This window comes from Calonectris borealis, chromosome W (assembly GCF_964195595.1).
Source record: "Calonectris borealis chromosome W, bCalBor7.hap1.2, whole genome shotgun sequence".
NCBI lineage: Eukaryota > Metazoa > Chordata > Aves > Procellariiformes > Procellariidae > Calonectris > Calonectris borealis.
This window is the reverse complement of record NC_134351.1, coordinates 25,356,797-25,383,126: the sequence shown is the minus strand read 5'-3', so window position 1 is coordinate 25,383,126 and position 26,330 is coordinate 25,356,797. Positions and strand designations below refer to the sequence as shown.

The window sequence follows — 26,330 nt, the reverse complement described above, 5'->3', positions numbered from 1 at the left end:
GGGCCTCACTACAGAGCAACCAACTGACTTTACAGAGGAGCAGCTGCCACCAAGACCCCAGGAACCATCTGCATGCGTAACCATGTGCACTTTGATTCCAGCGTGAAAACTGAGCACGCAAAGAGAAGTGGCTGCAGGACCTTCCCTCTCCTCCCTCCCTCCCCTCCCCTCCTCAGCAGGCCCCTTCCTGTGAGTCACTGTCTCTGCACAGGCAAGGTGACACCTTGCTGGCCACTGAAGCTGACCAGCTGCACAGTGGGGACAGTTGTCAGGAAAGTAGCAGCAAGACTCCTGGTTAGTGTTTCTCCAGAGGAGCACTTCAGGACTCTTGCTTCTTGGCCTCCTGCAGCAGACTCCTCCCGCTGCCAACAAACGCCCAGCAAGAGCTCTAACCTCAACTGCTGAGAAACACCATTGCAATGAGCGGGGAACAGCTGGCTCTGGTCCTTTTGTGCAGCGCTGAGGCAGGGAGCTGGTGATAATCCCTGACTGCTGTCAGCAGACACTTGTTGCTGGTGGCTCGTGTATCCCTCATGGCCCCAGGGAGGCAGGGAGACAACCACAGCCTCAGCCGATGAGCAGGTCAGGTTCCCCACATCTCCAACGCTACCTGAGCTGAAGCTGGCCGAACCAGGTGCTGATGGCACAGTCCACACGCATCACCAGGGAGATCCCCAGCAGGAGGCACATGCTGCTCACCACGAAGCCCAGCGACTCAAAGAGGAACCTGCAGGCACAACAGACGTGGTAAGGATATCACGGCCAGCATGTCCGCAAGGACAGGCTGCTACCCTCAGTCCCAGCAGACTGATTTTCCCGACAGTGAGAGGCTGCAGCCAGCTCTGAGGCCATGTAGCAGAGCAAGCAGGAAGCAGCGATGAGGGTGCAGCCCCCCACCATACGCAGGGGATGGAAGCGGGCCCAGGACTGGGTGCACACAGCCTGTGCCTCCCACAGGTAGAGCTGGAAGCAACCAATGAGGCTTCCCAGCCTGGACTCCAGCTCCGGAGGCACCAGCGTCACCCCCTGCACCTGGGCCAAGAGCTGAGTGTGCTCCTCCACGGCACTGGAGAAGAGCTCCTGCAGGCGCTGGAGCTGCTCTGCTGGCAGGTCATGAGACATCAGCGAGCAGGAGTGCAGGAAGTGGTCCACCTACAGGAGAGGGGACACAGGGTCAGACAGTGGCACTGAGACCACTGGGAACGGGATTCATGGCCATCTTCCTCACTCAGCCCCTTCAGAATGGAAACAGCCCCAATATGCCAACCCCTGCCAGGACAGACCCATCCCCAGCAGCATCACCTGGGGCTGGTCACCCAAATACAGGATGTGACTGGCAGGAAACACAATCCTTCTGCCAAAGTGACATCCCTCTCAAGTGACATATCCATCCCAACAGCCACACTGACTCCTCTCAGTCACCCGGTTCTTCACCTGCAGGTGCACCTCTGTTAACGTCATGCATCACTAAGAGCTTTTGTGCAGAGTCTTTGGTAACAATAAGGCAAATGTCCCCCAGAAGTTCAAGTCATTACTAGCTATTAATCTGAACCCAATGTCAACTTTTACATTGTCTGAGGACAGACATCAAATTAAAGAGCTTATAGTGGATCAAATCAAACTGCACCCTTTTCTTGAATACAGGCATATTAATCCACTGTACCATAGGCTAAGGAGAGCTCATTCTGCCTCTGTTGCGAATGAGTGATTTAGAGGCCGCTTAAAGAATCACCATCAAAGATATTAGCAGAAAGTGAATTTAATAGAGATTTATAAAGGTGCGACCTAACAGAATTCGATGGCAAGGTTCACTCTATTACTTATTACATGGGTGAAACATATAAAGGAAAATCATCTAAGGGTTTATATTTCAGGGACAGTCTAGGTTTCATTCACAATTTAGCAACACTTAATTATCAACTAATCATTTACAAACTTTAGTAATGCTTAATCATTAACTAATTCAATATTTGCAAAGTGAGTTAGTAAGTCTACTACAATCACAACTTAATTACAGATTATGCTTACTATCAGTTCACACACAGAGAAACATATATATATAAAAAAATATACAGAAGGTACCTGTTAAAAATTCCCCTCGATTTCAGTGAAGAAATATTCACGTCGAATGTCTAGGCATTCCCTCCCAACGAGCAAAAGGGTTGCGCTTTGAAGGGGGCTCACCCAGGACCCAGCGGTCTTCCGAATATTGCAGGCCTGAAAGATCGCAAGCTCTGAGAGGCATCCCACTCAGAGGGAGATGCTGGGTGCAGCCCACTGCGGTCCAGGAGAGCTCAAAGGGCCTCACTTAGGACCACTGTTTATAGGTTCACAAGATGGTTGGCTTTAGTCATCTGTAAATTTCCATCCTGGCCACAGTCCCAGGTGGTAATTACTAAAAAATTCTCAAGGTTTCAGTGTTGTTCTACTGGACACCTGGGCCAGACAGTAGGAGTATGTTCCCAGCCTCAGCTATGCAGAGTTTCTGATACAGTCAAGGAGCGCTCAACTGCCAGACTCAATACACCAAGGCCGAGGTTTCATGGAAATTTCTGAGATCAACAAGCGGCCCAGATCAACAAGTGGCCCAGGGAAGAAAGGGGGGTTATGAATGCACCACCACAGCCTCTTACTTCAAGAGGACAAGAGCAGAGGCAGCTATGATCTCAAAGTCGTAAAAAAAGTCTTACGAGGGCATTACCAGGGCAGGGCACCTGTGAAAACATTCAGCTGCTCAGCAGCGTAGATCTGCTCAAGCCCCGAAACACACTGATACCTTCACATGGCTTCCAGTTGCCTCAGAGCGCAGGCAGAATCAGCCTGCCCCAGCCCACGAATGGCAAACATATGCACCAGCTCTCTCCCAGGCCTGCACGACCTCCCTGGTATGCCAAAGTTTCTTCAAAACCAATGTGATCAAGCCAGAAACCTCCTCAGACAACTGAGTGAAAATATTTAAACAGGCAGGACTGGATAATGCTAATTCCTAATAGATGATGATCGATATCCTCAGTGACTAATGGACAGTAAAGTACATTATCATCTTTAAATGACAAAGCACTCTGCTTCTCTATAGATACACAGCAGAGAGGCTGAACACTTCTGCCTTCCCATCAGCAATCATATGAGGGGAACAGAGGGTCCAATATGCCGGACAGACCCTCCTCTTAGGGAAGTCTGCTGCCTCCCTGGGGCCCAGGTTAAAGACATCACTAGGAAACTTCCTAGCCTGGTACGGCCCTCGGACTATTACCCATTATTGCTCTTCCATGTGGGTGGCGATGAAGCCGCAACACGTAGTCCAAGGGCAATCAAAAGAGACTTCAGGGCCTTGGGATAGTTGGTGAGGGAATCTGGAGCACAGGTAATTTTTTCCTCTATCCTTCCAGTTGCGGTCAGCGACACTGGAAGAAACAGACGGACCCAGTCTATTAATACATGGCTCCGTGGCTGGTGTCACTGCCACAATTTCGGGTTTTTCAATAATGGGATGGTCTACACGGCACCAGGCTTGCTGGTGTCGGATGGGATTCACCTTTCTCAAAGGGGGAAGAGGACTTTGCTCACGAGCTAGCGGGGCTGATTGACAGAGCTTTAAACTAGACTTGAAGGGGGAGGGGAATAATATCAGGCTCGCCCGTGACAAGCTGTGGGACAACACACCAAGGTTAGAGGGACAGGGTGCTAGCAAGGGCCCTCAGCCTGTTGCTCTGAGACATGCTGGGTACACTGGAGCACACTTGAAGTCTTACGGAGATGAGCCAGGGGCTCCTGAGGTAATAGGAGCCAACAGGGAAAAACCAGTGAAATACCTCAAAGGAATTAAGGTGTGTTCCTCTAAGAAGGCGACACGGCCAACAGCCCAGCTGAAGTGCCTCTACACCAATGCACGCAGCATGGGCAACAAACAGGAGGAGTTGGAAGCCACTGTGCTGCTAGAAAGCTACGACCTGGTTGTCATTACTGAAACTTGGTGGGACAAATCCCATGACTGGAGTGCGGCTATCGATGGCTACAGGCTATTCAGAAGGGACAGGTGAGGAAGGAGGGGCAGAGGGGTTGCCCTCTATGTCAAGAAATGAATAGATTGTGAAGAGCTGTCTCTGAAGAATAGCCACGAGCAGGTTGAAAGCTAATGGGTAAGAATTAGAGACCGAGGCAGCAAAGGGAACCTTGTGGTTGGTGTTTGCTGCAGGCCGCCTGATCAAGGGGAGCCTATTGACAAAGCCTTCTTACTCCAGCTACAGGAGGCATTGCGCTCGCAGGCTCTCATCCTGCTGGGGGACTTCAACCACCCCGACATCTGCTGGAAAAGTAGCACGGCGAGCTGTAGGCAATCCAGGAGACTCCTGGAGTGCACTGAGGATAACTTCTTAAGCCAGGTAATAGACAGCCCTACCAGAGGGGATGTGATACTGGACCTGATGGTCACCAACGCAAATGAGCTAATCGGTGACGTCAAGATTGGAGGCAGCCTGGGCTGCAGTGATCATGCACTGGTGGAGTTCGCAGTCCTGAGGGATATGGGTCAGGCGAAGAGTAAAGTCAGGACCCTGAATTTTAGGAAAGCAAACTTCCAGCTGTTCAAGGAGTTAGTCAATAGGACCCCCTGGGAAACTGCCCTCGGGGACAAGGGAGCAGAACAGAGCTGGCAGATTTTTAAGGACGCTTTCCATAGAGCGCAAGAGCTCTCGATCCCCAGGTGTAAGAAATCAGGAAAGGAAGGCAAGAGACCAGCATGGATGAGTAGAGACCTGCTGGTCAAACTAAAGGGCAAGAAGGAAATGCACAGGCAGTGGAAGCAGGGACAGGTATCCTGGGAAGAGTATAGGGACGCTGCCCGGTTGTGTAGGGATGGGGTCAGGAAGGCCAAGGTGCAGCTGGAGCTGAACTTGGCAAGGGACGCAAAGGATAATAAGAAGGGCTCCTATAGGTATGTCATCCAGAAAAGGAAGGTCAAAGAAAGTATACCCCCCTGATGAACACGACTGGCAAACTGGTAACAACAGACGAGGAGAAGGCTGAGGTACTCAACAACATTTTTGCTTCAGTCTTCACTGGCAACCTCTCTTCCCACAGTAGTGGTCAACGGCTCAATGTCCAGATGGAGATCGGTGACAAGTGGTGTCCCTCAGGGGTCTGTATTGGGACCGGTACTGTTTATTATCTTCATCAATGACATAGACAGTGGGATCGAGTGCACCCTCAGCAAGTTTGCAGACGACACCAAGCTGAGTGGTGCAGTCGACATGCCTGAGGGATGGGATGCCATCCAGAGGGACCTGGACAAGCTCGAGAAGTGGGCCCATGTGAACCTCATGAGGATCAACAAGGCCAAATGCAGGGTCCTGCACCTGGGTTGGGGCAATCCCCAGTATCAATACAGGCTGGGGGATGAAGGGATTGAGAGCAGCCCTGCCGAGAAGGACTTGGGGGTACTGGTGGATGAAAAGCTGGACATGAGCCAGCAATGTGCACTCACAGCCCAAAAAGCCAACCGTACCCTGGGCTGCATCAAAAGAAGCGTGGCCAGCAGGTCGAGGGAGGTGATTCTGCCCCTCTACTCTGCTCTGGTGAGACCCCACCTGGAGTACTGCATCCAGCTCTGGAGCCCTCAGCACAGGAAAGACATGGACCTGTTGGAGCGGGTCCAGAGGAGGGCCACAAAAATGATCAGGGGGATGGAACACCTCTCCTATGAGGAAAGGCTGAGAGAGTTGGGGTTATTCAGCCTGGAGAAGAGAAGGCATCGGGGAGACCTTATTGCGGCCTTTCAGTACTTAAAGGGGGCTTCTAAGAAAGAAGGGGACAGACTTTTTAGCAGGGGCCTATTGCGACAGGACAAGGGGGAATGGTTTTAAACTAAAAGAGGGTAGATTCAGAGTAGATATAAGGAAGAAATTTTTTACAATGAGGGTGGTGAAACACTGGCACAGGTTGCCCAGAGAGGTGGTAGATGCCCCATCCCTGGAAACATTCAAGGTCAGGCTGGACGGGACTCTGAGCAACCTGATCTAGTTGAAGATGTCCCTGCCCACGGCAGGGGGGTTGGACTAGGTGACCTTTAAAGGTCCCTTCCAATCCAAATGTCGTGGTTTAACCCCAGCCAGCAAAAATAAACCCCACGCAGCCACTCGATCACCCTCCCACCTCCGATGGGATGGGGGAGAGAATCAGGAGGGCACAAGTAGGAAAACTTCCAGGTTGAGATAAAAACAGTTTAATAATTGAAATAAAACGAAGAAGAACAGTAATAATAACAATGAAAACAACAACAATAACAGAATATACAAAGCAGGCGATGCACAATGCAACTGCTCACCAACTGCCGACCGCGTGTCACGAACAGGGGGCGAGCCCCCCCCCACACCTGGATTTTATACTGAGCATGATGTCACATGGTATAGAATACCTCATTGGCCAGCTGGGTCCACCACCCCGGCTGTGCTCCCCACCGCACCCCTGTGCAAGCACCACCCAGCAACAGCCAAAGCATCAATGGGCCATCAACGTTCCTCTCATACCAAACCCAAAACACAGCACACCCCCCAAGCTACTGGGAAGAAAGTTAACTCTGTCCCAGCCGGAACCAGGACAGAATCCACCCCTTATTCTATACCATCTACATCATGCCCAGGTCTCACATTTTCCAATACATTCTAAATAATCATCACCACTTTTCCTGCCTTTTGATATATATACACACAGAGATATCATTCCCTTAGTCCATGGGCCATCCCTCTAAAACGTCCGTTGAGTTCATTTAGTCCATGACTTTGGGCTCCATCTGTCATAACAGACTTTCAGGGCAGGAGAGATGGTGTGTGGTGTTGGACTGTTGCATGCGGAGGCCAGTTCTGGGCACTCATCCGGTTCTATCATCGTTGCACTTTGCTCAATTTCATCGGAGTTCATTCTACATTAATCTGGGTGATTCTTACTGTAATACTGTTAATATGCCATATAGTAAACATAGAAGTGATGACATACAGTATTATATAGTAACTAACATCATACAATCCAGTTCATTGCCTATTTTCACCCAAAATCAATCCCCTTGAGGTACACATTGGACTTCCCCATCCTTTCGCATTACCCACCAAGTGCACCCAGGTCCTTGAGCAAAAGCAATCCCATGAATGGGTTTTCCCTTGCCAGAGGCAGGAGTAACCCAGACTGTCTTCCCCAGCATATTTCTTATGTGCACGACAGGGACTTTATCCCCCTCTACAGTACGTAAGGGTTTTGATTGGGCAGGGCCAGCTCAATTGACAGATCCCCTAGTGTTGACTAACCAGGTGGCTTTTGCTAAATGTGTATCCCAATGCTTGAATGTCCCACCACCCATTGCTCTCAGTGTTGTCTTCAGCAGCCCGTTGTATCGTTTGATTTTCCCGGAGGCTGGTGCATGGTAGGGGACGTGATATACCCACTCAATGCCATGCTCTTTGGCCCAGGTGTCTATGAGGGTTTATCGGAAATGAGTCCCGTTGTCTGACTCAATTCTTTCTGGGGTGCCATGTCGCCATAGGACTTGCTTTTCAAGGCCCAGGATGGTGTTCCTGGCGGTGGCATGGGGCACAGGATATGTTTCCAGCCATCCTGTGGTTGCTTCCACCATGGTGAGAACATAGCGCTTGCCTTGTTGGGTTTGTGGGAGCATGATATAATCCATGTGCCAAGCCTCCCCATATTTATATTTCAACCATCGTCCCCCATACCAAAGAGGCTTTACTCGCTTGGCTTGCTTGATTGCAGCGCACGTTTCACATTCATGGATAACCTGTGCAATAGCGTCCATGGTCAAGTCCACCCCTCGATCATGAGCCCATCTGTATGTTGCATCTCTTCCCTGATGGCCTGAGGTGTCATGGGCCCACCAGGCTATAAATAATTCACCCTTATGTTGCCAGTCCAGATCCACCTGAGCCACTTCAATCTTAGCAGCCTGGTCCACCTGCTGGTTGTTTTGGTGTTCTTCAGTGGCCCGACTCTTGGGTACGTGAGCATCTACGTGACGTACTTTTACAGCCAGGTTTTCTACCCGGGCAGCAATATCTTGCCACAGTGCAGCAGCCCAGATGGGTTTACCTCTGCGCTGCCAGTTGGTCTGCTTCCACTGCTGCAACCACCCCCACAGAGCATTTGTCACCATCCACGAGTCAGTATAGAGATAGAGTACTGGCCATTTTTCTCGTTCAGCAATGTCCAAGGCCAGCTGGATGGCTTTCACCTCTGCAAACTGGCTCGATTCACCTTCTCCTTCAGCAGTTTCTGCAACTTGGCGTATAGGACTCCATACAGCAGCTTTCCACCTCTGATGCTTTCCCACAAGGCGACAGGACCCATCAGTGAACAGGGCATATTGCTTCTCGCTTTCTGGTAGTTTATTATACAGTGGGGCTTCTTCAGCACGTGTCACCTCCTCCTCTGGGGATATTCCAAAATCTTTGCCTTCTGGTCAGTTCGTGATCACCTCCAAGATTCCTGGGCGACTGGGGTTTCCTATTCGGGCCCGTTGTGTGATCAGTGCGACCCACTTACTCCACATAGCATCGGTTGCATGATGTGTAGAAGGGACCCTCCCTTTGAACATCCAGCCCAGCACCGGCAGTCGGGGTGCCAGGAGGAGCTGTGCTTCAGTACCAACCACTTCCGAAGCAGCTCGAATCCCTTCATATGCTGCCAATATCTCCTTCTCAGTTGGAGTGTAGCGGGCCGCGGATCCTCTGTATCCCCGACTCCAGAACCCTAAGGGTCGACCTCGAGTCTCCCCTGGTGCTTTCTGCCAGAGGCTCCAGGTAGGGCCATTCTCCCCGGCTGCGGTGTAGAGCACATTCTTCACATCTTGTCCTGCCCGGACTGGCCCAAGGGCTACTGCCTGAACTATCTCCTGTTTAATTTGTTCAAAGGCTTGTCGTTGCTCAGGGCCCCATCTGAAGTCATTCTTCTTCCTGGTCACGTGATAGAGGGGGCTTACGATCTGACTGTAATTAGGAATATGCATTCTCCAAAAACGCACAACGCCTAAGAAAGCTTGTGTTTCCCTTTTGCTAGTTGGTGGGGACATGGCTGTTATTTTGTTGATCACATCCATTGGGATCTGACGACGTCCATCTTGCCATTTTATTCCTAAAAACTGGATCTCCTGTGCAGGTCCCTTGACCTTACTTTGTTTTATGGCAAAACCGGCTTTCAGAAGGATTTGGACTATTCTCTCCCCTTTCTCAAAAACTTCTTCTGCTGTTACCCCACACGATGATGTCATCAATGTATTGCAGGTGTTCTGGAGCCTCACCCTGTTCCAGTGCGGTGTGGATTAGTCCATGGCAAATGGTAGGGCTGTGTTTCCACCCCTGGGGCAGTCGGTTCCAGGTGTACTGGACGCCCCTCCGAGTGAAAGCAAACTGTGGCCTGCACTCTGCTGCCAAAGGGATGGAGAAGAAGGCATTAGCAATGTCAATTGCGGTGTACCACTTGGCTGCCTTTGACTCCAGTTCGTATTGAAGTTCTAGCATGTCCGGCACGGCAGCACTCAGTGGCGGCGTGACTTCGTTCAGGCCACGATAGTCTACTGTTAGTGTCCACTCTCCATTGGACTTTCGCACTGGCCATATGGGACTGTTAAAGGGTGAGCGAGTCTTGCTGATCACTCCTTGGCTCTCCAGTTGACGAATCAGCTTATGGATGGGAAGCAGGGAGTCTCGGTTGGTGCGGTATTGCCGCCGGTGCACTGTTGTGGAAGCGATTGGTACCTGCTGTTCTTCAACCCTCAGCCACCCCACAACAGAAGGATCCTCCGAGAGACCAGGCAAGGTAGACAGCTGTTTAATTTCCTCCGTCTCCAGGGCAGCTATACCAAAAGCCCACCGATACCCTTTTGGGTCCTTGACATACCCTCTCCTGAGGTAGTCTATGCCAAGGATGCACGGAGCCTCTGGGCCAGTCACAATGGGGTGCTTCTGCCACTCATTCCCGGTTAGGCTCACTTCGGCCTCCAATACAGTTAACTCTTGGGATCCCCCTGTCACTCCAGAAATACAAATGGGTTCTGCCCCTTTATAGCCTGATGGCATCAGGGTACACTGTGCACTGGTGTCTACGAGAGCCTTATACTCCTGTGGGTCTGATGTGCCAGGCCATCGAATCCACACAGTCCAGTAAACCCAGTTGTCCCTTTCCTCCACCTGGCTGGAGGCAGGGCCCCTCTAGTCCTGGTCATTGTATTCGCTACCCACTTCTTGTAAGTATGAATCAGAAGTCCCTTTATTAAGGTCGGAAGTGGAATCAGCGCTTCTACTCTGTCTGGGGAGCTGCTCCCTGGAGACTGGAGCAGCAGTTTTCCTGGAAGAACCCCCTTTTGGGGTTGTTTTTCTTTTCCACTTGTGTACCCATGCCTGTAGGGCTGAGGTAGATTTTCCATCCCACTTCCTCATGTCCTCTCCGTGGTCACGCAGGTAAAACCACAGGGTGCCCCAGGGTGTGTACCCACGATATCTCCTCTCTTGAGCAGAGGGATGCTTGCTCCTAATGGCTGAGACACTGGCCTGTGCAGGTGGGGAGTAGGACATATCCTCTTTGAGTTGCTGGACCTCCTGGGACAGTTTCCCCACAGGCCAGCCAATTCATCCACTGTTTGTTCCTCTCCATCTTTCCAGGTCATTATTGCCAATGAGTTTGCATGTGACGCTGGTGCACTCCGTACAAACTTCCGCCACATGGGTCGGGTGCATTTGACCTCATCTGGGTCTTTGGATAACTGCTCGTTGTTCAGGTCATCATAAATCACTTCCAGCACGGCTAATTCCCTCAGGTACTGGATACCTCTCTCCATGGTGGTCCACTTGCCTGGGTGGCATATAACATCTTCCTTGAAGGGATACCTTTCCTTCACGCCTGACAGGAGTCGCCTCCAGAGGCTGAGGACTTGTGCCCCTTGTCCAATCACTTTGTCAATTTCCCCTTCCCTAGAAAGGGATCCCAGCTGCTTGGCTTCCCTACCCTCTAATTCCAGGCTACTGGCCCCATTATCCCAGCATCGGAGCAGCCAGGTGACAATGTGCTCGCCTGGACGACGGCTGAAGTCTTTTCGCATATCTCGCAGCTCACTCAGAGATAGAGATCGGGTGGTTACCATCTAATTTACGGGTTCTGCCTCCTCCTCCTCCTGTTCTCGTGATGGCCCTGGTTCATTTTCATCCCTTACTAAACGAGGTGGTTTTCTCGTGCATTTTCTTCTTGTGTATAGGGGCGACTGATACCGGCATGGGTTGGTTCTCTGTCGCAGGGGGCAGAGTGGCCCCCCACCGGCCCCCCCCCCCCCCCCCCCCCCCCCCCCGTGCCTGCCGTGGGGGGTGGGGTAGCCTCAGGGCCTGTTGCTTTGTCATCAGCTGTAGAGACGTTTCCTTCCCCTTTGCGGTTCTGAGTGGTGTTAAGCAGGGCTCGGTAGGCGTGGGCCAGGCCCCAGCACATGGCAGTGATTTGTGTCTCCCTAGAATGGCCAGGGTGACAGCATACTTCTTCCAAATGTTCTACTAATTTTTCAGGGTTCTGCACTTGTTCAGGGGTAAAGTTCCAGGACACTGGCGGTGCCCACCGTCCCAGGCATTTGCCCATGCTATCCCACTCACCCTGCCACTCATAACTATCCAGCATTGGGGCAGATCTCTGGATGACATTCTTGAATTGCTTACTAACCTTGGATAAAACCACAACAATATTCCCAAGGAGTACCAATAGATGTATCTTAACTACCCAGGAATGTTCAAGGTACTGGCAAGTTATTTTAACAAAGGATACGACATCGTAGAGGAAGGTAGCGAGGGTGCCATTCTCTATTTCCTCCATAAAAAATCTCTCAGAGGAAAAGGTATAATTGCTAGTGGTCTCCATGAGGTGGTACCCGAAATACAGTAACAGCTTCATTACAAATCCCAAATACCAAATAACCCCCAATGCCAGCGTTTTAGTAACAAATCTCCCAGGCAAAACATCATTAATCACGGCAGAGCACAGCAGACTACAAAACCCAACGCCAATCTTTAACAGGTACAGTAAAAACAAGAGCATGGTGCAGAACAAATTAATATCTTAACAGATATAAATTCCTTAATATGTTCTAATTAATCTGTCGTTATCTCAACCCTTCGCTGTCCCACGTTGGGCGCCAAAAATGGACTCTCTTGGTTTAACCCCAGCCAGCAAATAAACCACACACAGCCGCTCGCTCACCCCCCACCTCCAGTGGGATGGGGGAGAGAATCGGGAGGGCACAAGTAGGAAAACTCCCGGGTTGAGATAAAAACAGTTTAATAATTGAAATAGAACTAAGTAGAACAGTAATAACAACAAGGAGAACAACAACAATAACAGAATATACAAAGCAGGCGATGCACAATGCAACTGCTCGCCGACCGCATGTCAGGAACGGGGGGCGAGCCCCCCCCCCACACCTTGTTTTTATACTGAGCATGATGTCACATGGTATAGAATACCCCATTGGCCACCTGTGTCCACCACCACCCAGCAACAGCCAAAGCATCAATGGGCCATCAACGCTCCTTTCATACCAAACCCAAAACACAGCACACCCCCCAAGCTACTGGGAAGAAAGTTAACTCTGTCCCAGCCGGAACCAGGACACCAAACTATTCTATGATGCTATATCCTCTCCACCTCCTCACTTACTTGCACCAATGGTGTCCTATTGGCACATCATGGGTTGTTTCCAGGCAACTGGGCCCAAAACAGGCCCTGGTCTGGTTTGGTTTCTTCCTTGAGAACCCCAGGGGTACAGCAGGGAGCTGGAGGAGTTATTCTTGTGCTTCTAGCAATCCAGGGGTCCCTCAAAGGCAGGCAGGCAGGCACTTAGCTGAGACACATGCCTTGTAACACGTGGCAAATCTGGTTCTGTAACATGCTAAGAGCCACAACTTACAGTCCTCACGTCCTCCATAGAGGCTCTGGCTTGCCCTGGCGCATGGCCTGCTCCATTGCTTGGGCTTCTTTTACACCTGGTATAGTCACTCTCATTCAAATTTTGTCATTCAGCTGTTGGGGTTCTGTATTTCGTTGCGCTTGGTGTAAACTGTTCCTTCTCTATCCCACTTTACTGTCACCTGTTACATGGTGTTTCTTTTATTTAGTCCTTCGTTACTGTTTTCCTTCTGTCACTGATCTAGAATAGCTTTTTAGCTAACACTGTTTCTCCTCCAAAACTGAAGCAGCATCAAAATACCCATTTGTATTCTTGAATCTCCATTAACAAAACTTGCCCCTAGTCATCTTCAGCCTTGAAGATGAAACAGCCTCCCCAATAACCAAATCCACCTCTGACCATCTATGAGTAATTCTCATCCTGAAGCGAATGCCGCCTTCCAGGCCAGTATTTTCCACACCACAGCACTCACCACCAAGTACTAAACAGGTATCTCCTGTTTCTCTTTTGGGAAAACGATGCTGCCTTTTACTGGAGCAAACACTGCAAGGAGGTAACTCTTCAAAATAAGTTCCCCAGGAAGATAACACCATATCACTGCCCCACCTCCACCAAACAGAAGAGGTATGTGCTTAAAAAGCCATTCCTTCTCCTCTCTAGTTCAATGGGGAGGCCTACCGTAGGCCCTACCTGCTTGGTGTTGATGTGATAGACCAATAGCTGCTGCAAGGCTGCAGACACAGCTTCGCCATCCCCGGAGAAAAGCTCAGCCATCACCTCCCCGATGTTACTGTAGGGGATGGGCACACCCAGCAGCAGGGCCACAGTGGGCACCAGGTTCACCTGGGGAATGGCCTCAGGCTCCTGGAGAGACAGGGGAGGAATCGGAAATTCAGAAAGAACACAGCAACGTGGCTTTTCACTCGGGCTAGAGGACAGTGGGGGAGGCATCCCTGTTCAGAGGAGAATCTGGGAAAGCCAGGAGGAGGAAAAACAGAGGGGAAGGCAGAGGCACAGCTCAGCCCTCCCTGAGTGCCCTGCGGTGGGGAGGATGACTGCTGGGAACTGCAGACCCTTAGGTCTGGCCTCGGCTGTCTAACAGCTCACCTGGCCCCACTCACAGCTGGAGGGGCCTGAACATGGGTCCCAAACACTTCAGTCACCTGCATCCTGTGTTAGCCTTTCCACTGTTCTCTTGGGAAAGGTGACAGACTCCCAGGCCCTCTCAATCTAAACAACAGTTACTCTCTGTAACCCCAGGACGCAGTTTTCGTCCCGGATACCACTTCAGGCAGTGGCAGCTAAGGATCAGCTTCTTCTCACCTCAGGAGGGCCAGTGCCAAATAGGGGTGTTTTGCTGTACACAAACAGCGCTGCATTCACTTCCTTCTCACTGTCGCTGCCATGGTCTCCGGTCTCTGTCATGCCATGGTCCCCAGCCACCAGAAGAAAGGTGTCATTCCCCAGGTGATCCACCAAGGATCTGTCACTGGGATAAGGAAGGTCAACCCTTACCTGGGCTCCTGCCCAGGTAGCACAGATGGGAGAGGACATGTCCCCACCAAGCCTGCCTGCACCACAGAGGTGAAGCCCACAAAAGGATCTGAGCAAAACTAAGTGCTGATGCAGAGCTGTAACAACTGAGCCAGGGACCAGGGCAATGGACGCTTCAAAACTGAACTGAAAATTCAGAGCCCTGAGACAGAGTGGACTGATCTTGCCTAAGGCCCCTGTGAACAGTAGCTGGTCCCTCAAGGCCTTCAGGGATCTCGACAAAATGCAGTTCAGAAGAAAGGTTCCCAACAGGAACAAATTTCAGGCTGCTTCTATTTGGGACTTGTCTATTGCATCATGTTGTGTGAGCAATCTCCTACTTTTAAGGAAAAAAGAGGGAATTTGTCCCTGAAGGATGCGATAAGTATGACACAATGTATACTGCACTCTCAGATGCAGCAGGGCAAGTTACTCACTCCTTCCAGCAGCAAAAATTAAAGCAGTCCTAAGAGTCAAAAGCCACAGCATTTGGAGCTGAGGTACGGCTGTGTGATCAGGATTTCTGAATCCCATTCTGCCCTCCGACACAAAGGCACAACTCATGGATCTGCAGCACAGTAAATGCAGCATTCCCTAGCCAAGGTCCTCCAAGGGACACCGTTTCCCACAGCATTCTCCTGGAGAAACTAGCTGCTCATGGCTTGGATAGGCGTACTCTTCACTGGGTAAAAAACTGGCTGGATGGCTGGGCCCAAAGAGTTGTGGTGAATGCAGTTAAATCCAGTTGGTGGCCAGTCACAAGTGGTGTTCCCCAGGGCTCACTACTGGAGCCAGTTCTGTTTAATATCTTTATCAGTGATCTGGACGAGGGGATTGAGCGCACCCTCAGGAAGTTTGCAGACGACACCAAGCTGGGCGGGAGTGTTGATCTGCTCGAGGGTAGGAAGGCTCTGCAGAGGGACCTGGACAGGCTGGATCGATGGGCCGAGGCCAACTGTATGAGATTCAACAAGGCCAAGTGCCGGGTCCTGCACTTGGGTCATAACAACCCCATGCAACGCTACAGGCTTGGGGAAGAGTGGCTGGAAAGCTGCCCAGAGGAAAAGGACCTGGGGGTGTGTCCTAGTTTCGGCAGGGATAGGCTTAAATTTCTTCCTAGTGCTGTGTTTTGGATTTAGTATGAGGAGAATGTTGATAACACACTGATGTTTTCAGTTGTTGCTAAGTGCCCTCCTAGTCCAAGGACAGCTCCCGTGCCTACTGACTGAGCTAGGTACACAAGATGGGAGGGAACATAATCAGGACAGCCAGCCCAGCTGGCCAATGGGGTATTCCATACCATGTGACGTCATGCTCAGTATATGAAGGGTAGGCGTGATCCAGGAAGTGCCGATCGCTACTTGGTTATCGGTCAGCGCGGGTGGTGAGCAATTGCATTGTGCATCACTCATTTTGTTTATTCTATCATTATTTATTATCATTATTCTCCCTTTTCTGTTCTATTAAACTGTCTTTATCTCAACCCACAAGTTTTTCTCACTCTTACCCTTCCGATTCTCTCCCCGTCCCACTGGGGGGGCGGGGGGAGTGAGTGAGCGGCTGCGTGGTATTTGGCTGCCTGCCAGGTTAAACCACGACAGTCCTTTTTGGCGCCCAACGTGGGGCTCGAAGGGTTGAGATAACGATAGATCTGACCAAAGTGCGTTAAGGCAAAATTGTTATAAGCATCCATTATATTGATTGGTCACAATGTTGATGTATTGGCTGTCAAAGTTGTGGGGCTGGCTCTCAATGCTGGGTCATGTAATACCTTGCTTGCAGTATATGTTCCCTTTTGTGCTGTTTATCATTATTCGGAACTGGGCCAAGATTATCATTTTGTTGCTGTTTTATGAGGTGATAAAATCGTTGGTCGTAAGTCTAATTTGGTATCTGTATTCGGCACTGCCGTCATTTCTGTACCTCGGGAACCACCTCTTAGAAATTATTGGTAATTGCACTTGCTTCTCCTCGGAGAATGAATTTAAGGGGGAGACGGGATGGGACACTCTCTCCCACTTGTTCATCTTCCCTTCCATATCTTCAGAAACTCCTTTTTCTTCTATCCTCTTCATGAAGACGTCCACAATATTCCCTGAGAATTTTGAATATCCTTGGGATGCTCAAACAAGCATGTTCATATTGCTATGTCTCCTGAATGTGGTTCAGGCCTTGTTTAGGGTTAAACAACTATTCAGGAATACTGTCCAGAGATCAACCCTCAGGAACAAGAAAAGAGGGAGGGCAAGCAGCGGTGCCTCATCGGGGCGGGCGGAGCGGCGAGTCTCGGGGGCGGCTACAGACACGGTGGCTACTCAAAACCCCACGACAGGCACTGCGGCTACTCCAACCCCCATGACAACCCCTGTGGCTACTCAAACCCCGGCAACAGTCACCGTAGCTTCTCCAACCCCTGCGACAAGCACTGCAGCCACTCAAGCTCCGGCAACAGGCACTACAATTACTCCAACCCCCATGACAAGCACTGCAGCTACCCAAACCCCAGCAATAGGCACTACAGCTGAACCAGAGGACCAACCCTTGCTGGTATCCGTTGCCCCTGTACAGAAGAGGAAATCTTGGAAGCAGAGATCAGGTCGTTTAGAAAGGGATGATGAAAGAGCAGGGACATCACGAGGAGAGGAGGAGGAAGAGGAAGAACTCATAAACGAGACGGAAACCACCCGATCCCTATCCCTGAGTGAGCTGCGAGATATGCGGAAAGATTTCAGCCGTCGTCCAGGCGAGCACATTGTCACCTGGCTGCTCCGATGCTGGGATAATGGGGTCAGTAGCCTGGAATTAGAGGGGAAGGAGGCCAAACAGCTGGGATCCCTTGCTAGGGAAGGGGGCATTGACAAAGCAATTGGAAAAGGGGCACAGGTCCTCAGCCTCTGGAGGCGACTGCTGTCAGGCGAGAAGGAAAGGTATCCCTTCAAGGAAGATGTTATATATCGCCTAGGCAAATGGACCACTATGGAGAGAGGTATCCAGTACCTGAGAGAACTAGGCGTGCTGGAGGTGGTTTATAGTGACCTGGACGACGTCCGAACACCCAAAGATCCAGATGACGTCCAGTGCACGCGACCCATGTGGCGGAAGTTGGTACGGAGCGCACCAGCATCGTATGCCAGTTCGTTGGCAGTACTGTGCTGGAAAGAGGAAGAAGCACCAACGGTGGATGAGGTGGTTAACAGACTTCGGGATTTCGAAGAATCTATCTCCTCCTCCCTTGTCTCGGCTGTAGAGAAACTATCCCGAGAGGTCCAGCAACTCAAAGACAATAGGTCCTATTCTCCACCTGTACGGACCAGTATCTCAGCCATTAGGAGTCAGCGTTTTTCTCCTCAAGAGAGAGGATATCGAAAGTACACACCATGGGGCACCCTGTGGTTTTACCTGCGTGACCACGGAGAGGACATGAGGCAGTGGGATGGAAAACCTACCTTGACCCTAGAGGCACGTGTACGTGAGTTGCAAGGAAAAACAATCACACAAGGGGGTTCTCCCAGGAAAAATGCTGCTCCAGTTTTCAGGAAAACCCTGTCTCACGACGGCCCAGTTTCCAGTGAACAGTTCCCCAGACAGAGTAGAAGGGCTGATCTTACTTTGGACTGTAATGAAGGAATTCTTGACTCACGTTTGCAAGAAGTGAGAAGCGGATACTATGACCAGAACTAGAGGGGCCCTGCCTCCGGCCAGGTGGAGGAAAGGGACAACCGGGTTTACTGGACTGTGTGGATTCGATGGCCTGGCACATCAGACCCACAGGAGTATAAGGGTCTCGTAGACACTGGTGCACAGTGCACCCTAATGCCATCAAGCTATAAAGGGGCAGAACCCATTTGAATTTCTGGAGTGACAGGGGGATCCCAAGAGTTAACTGTATTGGAGGCCGAAGTGAGCCTAACCGGGAATGAGTGGCAGAAGCACCCCATTGTGACTGGCCCAGAGGCTCCGTGCATCCTTGGCATAGACTACCTCAGGAGAGGGTATTTCAAGGACCCAAAAGGGTATCGGTGGGCTTTTGGTATAGCTGCCCTGGAGACGGAGGAAATTAAACAGCTGTCCACCTTGCCTGGTCTCTCAGAGGACCCTTCTGTTGTGGGGTTGTTGAGGGTTGAAGAACAACAAGTACCAATCGCTACCACAACAGTGCATCGGCGACAATACCGCACCAACCGAGACTCCCTGATTACCATCCATGAGCTGATTCGTCGACTGGAGAGCCAAGGAGTGATCAGCAAGACTCGCTCACCCTTCAACAGTCCCATATGGCCAGTGCGAAAGTCTAATGGAGAGTGGAGACTAACAGTAGACTATCGTGGCCTGAACGAAGTCACGCCGCCACTGAGTGCTGCCGTGCCGGACATGCTAGAACTTCAATACGAACTGGAGTCAAAGGCAGCCAAGTGGTACGCCACAACTGACATTGCTAATGCATTCTTCTCCATCCCTTTGGCAGCAGAGTGCAGGCCACAGTTTGCTTTCACTTGGAGGGGCGTCCAGTACACCTGGAACCGCCTGCCCCAGGGGTGGAAACAGCCCTACCATCTGCCATGGACTAATTCACACTGCACTGGAACAGGGTGAGGCTCCAGAACACCTGCAATACATTGATGACATCATCGTGTGGGGCAACACAGCAGAAGAAGTTTTTGAGAAAGGGGAGAGAATAATTCAAATCCTTCTGAAAGCCGATTTTGCCATAAAACAAAGTAAGGTCAAGGGACCTGCACAGGAGATCCAGTTTTTAGGAATAAAATGGCAAGATGGACATCATCAGATCCCAATGGATGTGATCAACAAAATAACAGCCATGTCCCCACCAACTAGCAAAAGGGAAACACAAGCTTTCTTAGGCGTTGTGGGCTTTTGGAGAATGCATATTCCAGATTACAGCCCGATCGTAAGCCCTCTCTATCACATGACCAGGAAGAAGAACGACTTCAGATGGGGCCCTGAGCAACGACAAGCCTTTGAACAAATTAAACAGGAGATAGTTCATGCAGTAGCCCTTGGGCCAGTCCAGGCAGGACAAGATGTGAAGAATGTGCTCTACACCGCAGCCGGGGAGAATGGCCCTACCTGGAGCCTCTGGCAGAAAGCACCAGGGGAGACTCGAGGTCGACCCTTAGGGTTCTGGAGTCGGGGATACAGAGGATCCGAGGCCCGCTACACTCCAACTGAGAAGGAGATATTGGCAGCATATGAAGGGGTTCGAGCTGCTTCGGAAGTGGTTGGTACTGAAGCACAGCTCCTCCTGGCACCCCGACTGCCGGTGCTGGGCTGGATGTTCAAAGGGAGGGTCCCCTCTACACATCATGCAACCGATGCTATGTGGAGTAAGTGGGTCGCACTGATCACACAACGGGCCCGAATAGGAAACCCCAGTCGCCCAGGAATCTTGGAGGTGATCAAGAACTGGCCAGAAGGCAAAGATTTTGGAATATCCCCAGAGGAGGAGGTGACACGTGCTGAAGAAGCCCCACTGTATAATAAACTACCAGAAAGCGAGAAGCAATATGCCCTGTTCACTGATGGGTCCTGTCGCCTTGTGGGAAAGCATCGGAGGTGGAAAGCTGCTGTATGGAGTCCTATACGCCAAGTCGCAGACACTGCTGAAGGAGAAGGTGAATCGAGCCAGTTTGCAGAGGTGAAAGCCATCCAGCTGGCCTTGGACATTGCTGAACGAGAAAAATGGCCACTACTCTATCTCTATACTGACTCATGGATGGTGGCAAATGCCCTGTGGGGGTGGTTGCAGCAGTGGAAGCAGAACAACTGGCAGCGCAGAGGTAAACCCATCTGGGCTGCCGCATTGTGGCAAGATATTGCTGCCCGAGTAGAGAAGCTGGTTGTAAAAGTACGTCACGTAGATGCTCACGTACCCAAGAGTCGGGCCACTGAAGAACATCAAAACAACCAGCAGGTGGACCAGGCTGCTAAGATTGAAGTGGCCCAGGTGGATTTGGACTGGCAACATAAGGGTGAATTATTTATAGCTCGGTGGGCCCATGATGCCTCAGGCCATCAAGGAAGAGATGCAACATATAGATGGGCTCGTGATCGAGGGGTGGACTTAACCATGGACGCTATTGCACAGGTTATCCATGAATGTGAAACGTGCGCTGCAATCAAACAAGCCAAGCGAGTAAAGCCTCTTTGGTATGGAGGACGATGGTTGAAATACAAATATGGGGAGGCCTGGCAGATTGATTATATCACACTCCCACAAACCCGGCACAGCAAGCGCTATGTGCTCACCATGGTGGAAGCAACCACCGGATGGCTAGAAACATACCCTGTGCCTCATGCCGCTGCCCGGAACACCATCCTGGGCCTTGAAAAGCAAGTCCTATGGCGACATGGCACCCCAGAAAGAATTGAGTCAGACAACGGGACTCATTTCCGAAACACCCTCATAGACACCTGGGCCAAAGAGCACGGCATTGAGTGGGTATATCACATCCCCTACCATGCACCAGCCTCTGGGAAAATCGAACGATACAACGGGCTGCTAAAGACAACACTGAGGGCAATGGGTGGTGGGACATTCAAGCATTGGGACACACATTTAGCAAAAGCCACCTGGTTAGTCAACACTAGGGGGTCTGTTAATCGAGCTGGCCCTGCCCAATCAAGACTCTTACGTACTGTAGATGGAGATAAAGTCCCTGTCGTGCACATAAGAAATATGCTGGGGAAGACAGTCTGGGTTACTCCTGCCTCTGGCAAGGGAAAACCCATCCGTGGGATTGCTTTTGCTCAAGGACCTGGGTGCACTTGGTGGGTGATGCGAAAGAATGGGCAAGTCCGGTGTGTACCTCAAGGGGATTTGATTTTGGGTGAAAATAGCCAATGAACTGAATTTTATAATGTCAATTGTTATATGATATTGTATATCATTATTTCTATGGTTGCTATCAATGGTATAGCAGTGAAAATCACCCAGATTAATGAAGAATGAACTAACTCCGATGAAACCGAGCAAAGTGCAACGATGATAGAACTGGACGAGCGCAGCAGTACCGAAATGAGAACTGGCTTCAGGATGCAACAGCCCAACACCACACACCATCCTTCTGGCCCTGAAAGACTGTTATGACAGATGGAGCCCAAAGTTGTGGACTAAAAGAACTCAATGGACATTTATATATATTTATGTGTATATATATATGTATATGTATTATATGTATATATGTATGTATATGTATTATATATGTATATATATAAAAAAGATAGTGGTGATTAATTGAAAGGTATCGAAAAATGTGAGACCTAAGCATAACGTAAATGGTATGGAATAAGGGGTGGATACTGTCCTAGTTTCGGCAGGGATAGGGTTAAATTTCTTCCTAGTGCTGTTTTTTGGATTTAGTATGAGGAGAATGTTGATAACACACTGATGTTTTCAGTTGTTGCTAAGTGCCCTCCTAGTCCAAGGACAGCTCCCGTGCCTACTGACTGAGCTAGGTACACAAGATGGGAGGGAACATAATCAGGACAGCCAGCCCAGCTGGCCAATGGGGTATTCCATACCATGTGACGTCATGCTCAGTATATGAAGGGTAGGCGTGATCCAGGAAGTGCCGATCGCTACTTGGTTATCGGTCAGCGCGGGTGGTGAGCAATTGCATTGTGCATCACTCATTTTGTATATTCTATCATTATTTATTATCATTATTCTCCCTTTTCTGTTCTATTAAACTGTCTTTATCTCAACCCACGAGTTTTTCTCACTCTTACCCTTCCGATTCTCTCCCCGTCCCACTGGGGGGGCGGGGGGTGTGAGTGAGCGGCTGCGTGGTATTTGGCTGCCTGCCAGGTTAAACCATGACAGGGTGTTGGTCGACAGCCGGCTGAACATGAGCCGGCAGTGTGCCCAGGTGGCCAAGAAGGCCAATGGCATCCTGGCCTGTATCAGAAATAGTGTGGCCAGCAGGAGTAGGGAGGTGATCGTGCCCCTGTACTCGGCACTGGTGAGGCCGCACCTCGAATACTGTGTTCAGTTTTGGGCCCCTCACTACAAGAAGTACATTGAGGTGCTGGAGCATGTCCAGAGAAGGGCAACGAAGCTGGTGAAGGGTCTGGAGAACAAGTCTTATGAGGAGCAGCTGAGGGAACTGGGACTGTTTAGTCTAGAGAAGAGGAGGCTGAGGGGAGACCTTATCACGCTCTGCAACTACCTGAAAGGAGGTTGTAGTGAGGTGGGTGTTGGTCTCTTCTCCCAAGTAACAAGCGATAGGACAAGAGGAAATGGCTTCAAGTTGCGCCAAGGGAGGTTTAGATTGGACATTAGGAGAAACTTCTTTACTGAAAGAGTGGTCAGGCCTTGGAACAGGCTGCCCAGGGAAGTGGTTGAGTCACCAGCCCTGGAAGTATTTAAAAGACATGTAGACGTGGCACTTAGGGACATGGTTCAGTGGTGGACTTGGTAGCGCTAGGTTAACGGTTGGACTTGATGATCTTAAAGGTCTTTTCCAACCTAAACGATTCTATGATTCTAAGTGCTTTTCAAATATTAGCCAAACCTCCGTTTGACAATCTCCATTTTAAAGATTGAGAGAGTGAGGCTCAGCTGTACTCTAGCTGCACCATCACCTGACGGTTTGGTTGAGAACCAAGGCTCCAAGACCTGAAGACAGCCTTACCTCTGAAACCAAACCCGGTTCTTTACCATTCCCCCATGAACATGTCTACGTGACTGAGACTGCCCCGTAGCTGGGGTTTCAGCTGCTGCTGGCCAAAGCCGTTCTCCATGGTAACAGGCACAGTAAGTGTTCCCTGTTGCCCTCTGCATCTGTAAATGCCTTGGGAAGACCCCACCAGCCTGGCTGAAGGAAGAGGCCAGCTGGCACCCCCCCACCATCGCAATAATCACCTGAGCATCTCATTCATCTGGGTGAGCTTCTTAGCCATTTCGGGATGATCAGGTCCATGTTTGTGCCCAGTGGTCCATGCCAAGGAAGTGAGCAATCAGCACGTCCCATTCACCGCTGTCCACTGCAGAACAAGAGCAGCCTTGTCACATACTAGCCTGGTATTCAGGCACGGGCTCTACTCCGGGATCCTCCTGCCAGAGCTTTCTGGTTGCCTCTGGAAACTGCCATTTCTTCCCCTCCTACCATCTGCCCAGGCAGCCACACAGTTAAAGTTAAGCGTGAAGAAAGAGCTGTTCCTCCTGCTCCATCCTGGCAGTGTATTTCTAGGACAGATGTAGAAGTCTAACCTGTAGCCTCGTCCCATCAAGCTGCACTCTCTCCCAAATGAAGGAAAGGTATTTACAGAAGCAGTTTACAGGCCCCGAAAGCTGGCTTATCTGTGGAAATCCAGCTAGAGCACTGTAATCCCCGGGCAGCAGTGTGTGACTGCCCAGTGCCACTCCATAACAGAAAAAACTCTTCAGCCCTACCCCAAACTTGCAGTAGGACCTCCGCATCACGTAAAGGGTTATCCAGGCCCTGGGGAAAGAGCTGCTTACCAGTTGGATAGAGATGATGCAGTATCCCATCGTCCACAGTGTGAAGATCCTTCATGTTAAAAGAAGGGAAGAAATACGAGCGGAAAAACTTCTTCAGTGTCGTGGTTTAACCCCAGCCGGCAACTAAGCACCACACAGCCGCTCGCTCACTCCCCCCAGCGGGATGGGGGAAGAGAATCGGAAGAGTAAAAGTGAGAAAACTCATGGGTTGAGATAAAAACAGTTTACTAATTGAAATAAAATATAATAATAATAATAATAATAATAATAATAATAATAATAATAATAATACTGTAATGAAAAGGAAAATAACAAAGAGAGAGAAATAAACCCCAAGAAAGACAAGTGATACAAATGAAAACAATTGCTCACCACCAACCAACCGATGCCCAGCCAGTCCCCAAGCAGCAGCCCCCCCCACCAATCTCCCCCCTAGTTTTATTGCTGAGCATGATGTCATATGGTATGGAATATCCCTTTGGTCAGTTGGGGTCAGCTGTCCCGGATGTGTCCCCTCCTAACTTCTTGTGCACCCCCAGCCTACTCGCTGGTGGGGTGGTGTGAGAAGCAGAAAAGGCCTTGACTCTGTGTAAGCACTGCTCAGCAGTAACGAAAACATCCCTGTGTTATCAACACTGTTTTCAGCACAAATCCAAAACATAGCCCCTTACCAGCTACTGTGAAGAAAATTAACTCTATCCCAGCCAAAACCAGCACATTCGGGAAGAGTCCTTCCCAAGTGTCATCACCCATGAAGACCACTCTCCTTCCTGAGGCAGCAAGGAAGGAATTAACGAGAGCAGGGAGCCCACCCGAGTCATGCCATTACCCACACTAGTGCAAAGAGTCTGGGCAGATCCAGGTCATGGTCTGGAGCACTGGCTCCTCTCCAACCCACACTCAAAAGCAACCTAAAATTAAAATCACCATTTGGTTGTAAATGAGTTTGAATACAGGGAGTGGCCAGCCCTGTTTCTAAGCCTACAAGTGCCCCCCACACTAAAACCACCAGCACGACCTCATTACTTATCGTTGACCTCTGACACGTCACCCCAGCAGAAAGACCTGGTTGAACAGGCCAAAAAGCAGACATGTACCCATTCATACTACTGCAGCACTTAGGAAGGTGCAGCGCAAAGCAGACAAACTCTCGCCAAAGGCCCCGCAACCCCACTGTAAAACACAAGATGGTAGATGGCTGCTGACAGACAGGGGCTGAGCAGAAGCCATGAGTCCTGGACTCTGACTTTAAACACAACACTGGTGGGTTTTCATATGCAGAAAAGAGAAGGCAAAAACATGATGCGCTGCATGGTGGCAGTGGGGGGATCGGCTTGGAAGCGGTAGAGGCGGGCATGGCAGGGCTGGGAGATTGTGAGGTGGTGCAGGAAACTCATCTTGTTCTCATAGGGCAGTAGGCTGACCTTGGCTGGGTTAAACCAGGCAAACTCAAAACGGAGGGCATCGATGATGACAAGCACGGCCTTGGAAAAGCGCTGGGGCGCCCAACAGGAGCCCAGTGGGAGGCTCTGCCTCTCCCACAGTGGCGGCATGAGTGGGTCTGAGCAGGATCTGCTGTTGGCAAGCTCAATCCGAGTGAGCAGGAAGCCACTCATGAAGAGCCTGATACCAGCAAAAAAGAGAAAGCAGACCCAGACTAGGAAGACCAGCACTGGCCACCGCTGCATCCTAGGAGGAAGGACAGGTAAGCTCAGGCCCCTATGGCTCTACCTGGGCCAAGTACCTGCCCCCCGCCCCACCGCCAGTACCCATCCCTGACCACTGCCCTGCACCCCAACACCCCTCACACCCACCTGTCCCGATACTCCCCAGACCCACCCAGCCACTACCCTGTGACTTGACTTTACCCATTATCTCCCCATACCCTGGTAACGGCCCTGCGCACAGCACCTCCTTGTACACCCCACCACACCGCGCACCGATCCCCCTCCTACTTCCCAGCACTGCCCAGCTGCTCTCTGGCACCCCAGCCTCTCTCATGCACCCCCAGCCACCACGTAGCACCCTGACCCCCGGCTCCCGGGCCGCTACCTTACACCCGAGCCCCCCTTGTACCCCCAGCATCCTTTGTACCCCACAGACACCGCCTGGCACCCTGACTCCCCTCCTGCCCCCCAGCACCTCAGCTTCCCACACAGCCCCTCAACCCCCGCGGCCCCCCAGCGCCTTCCCCCCCCCGCCCTTCTCACATCCCTCGCCCCTTGTGCCCCCTCAGCACCCCCCACCCCCCGGCCCCGCCGCCCCTCTCCTCGGAAGCGCCGCGCGCGGCGGCCGCCCAAGAGCCGCGGCGCGGGGAGTGGCAGCGCCCCCCGGCGGCCGGGTGCCGCCCGGCTCCCCCACCTCCCTCGGGGTGGT

At 51.0% G+C, this 26,330-nt stretch overlaps 1 protein-coding gene across 1 annotated transcript; it reads right to left on the bottom strand.

The window, feature by feature from the left end:
• Positions 1-543: 543 nt before the first annotated feature.
• Positions 544-25,642, bottom strand: LOC142075018 (GPI ethanolamine phosphate transferase 3, catalytic subunit-like). The gene is given in 9 exon segments (XM_075136009.1): positions 544-752; positions 822-1,152; positions 13,628-13,801; positions 14,261-14,420; positions 23,355-23,423; positions 23,425-23,476; positions 23,955-24,045; positions 24,672-24,726; positions 25,254-25,642. Coding segments are annotated over 9 exon segments (1,467 nt in total). The 3' UTR covers positions 544-606.
• Positions 25,643-26,330: the final 688 nt, after the last annotated feature.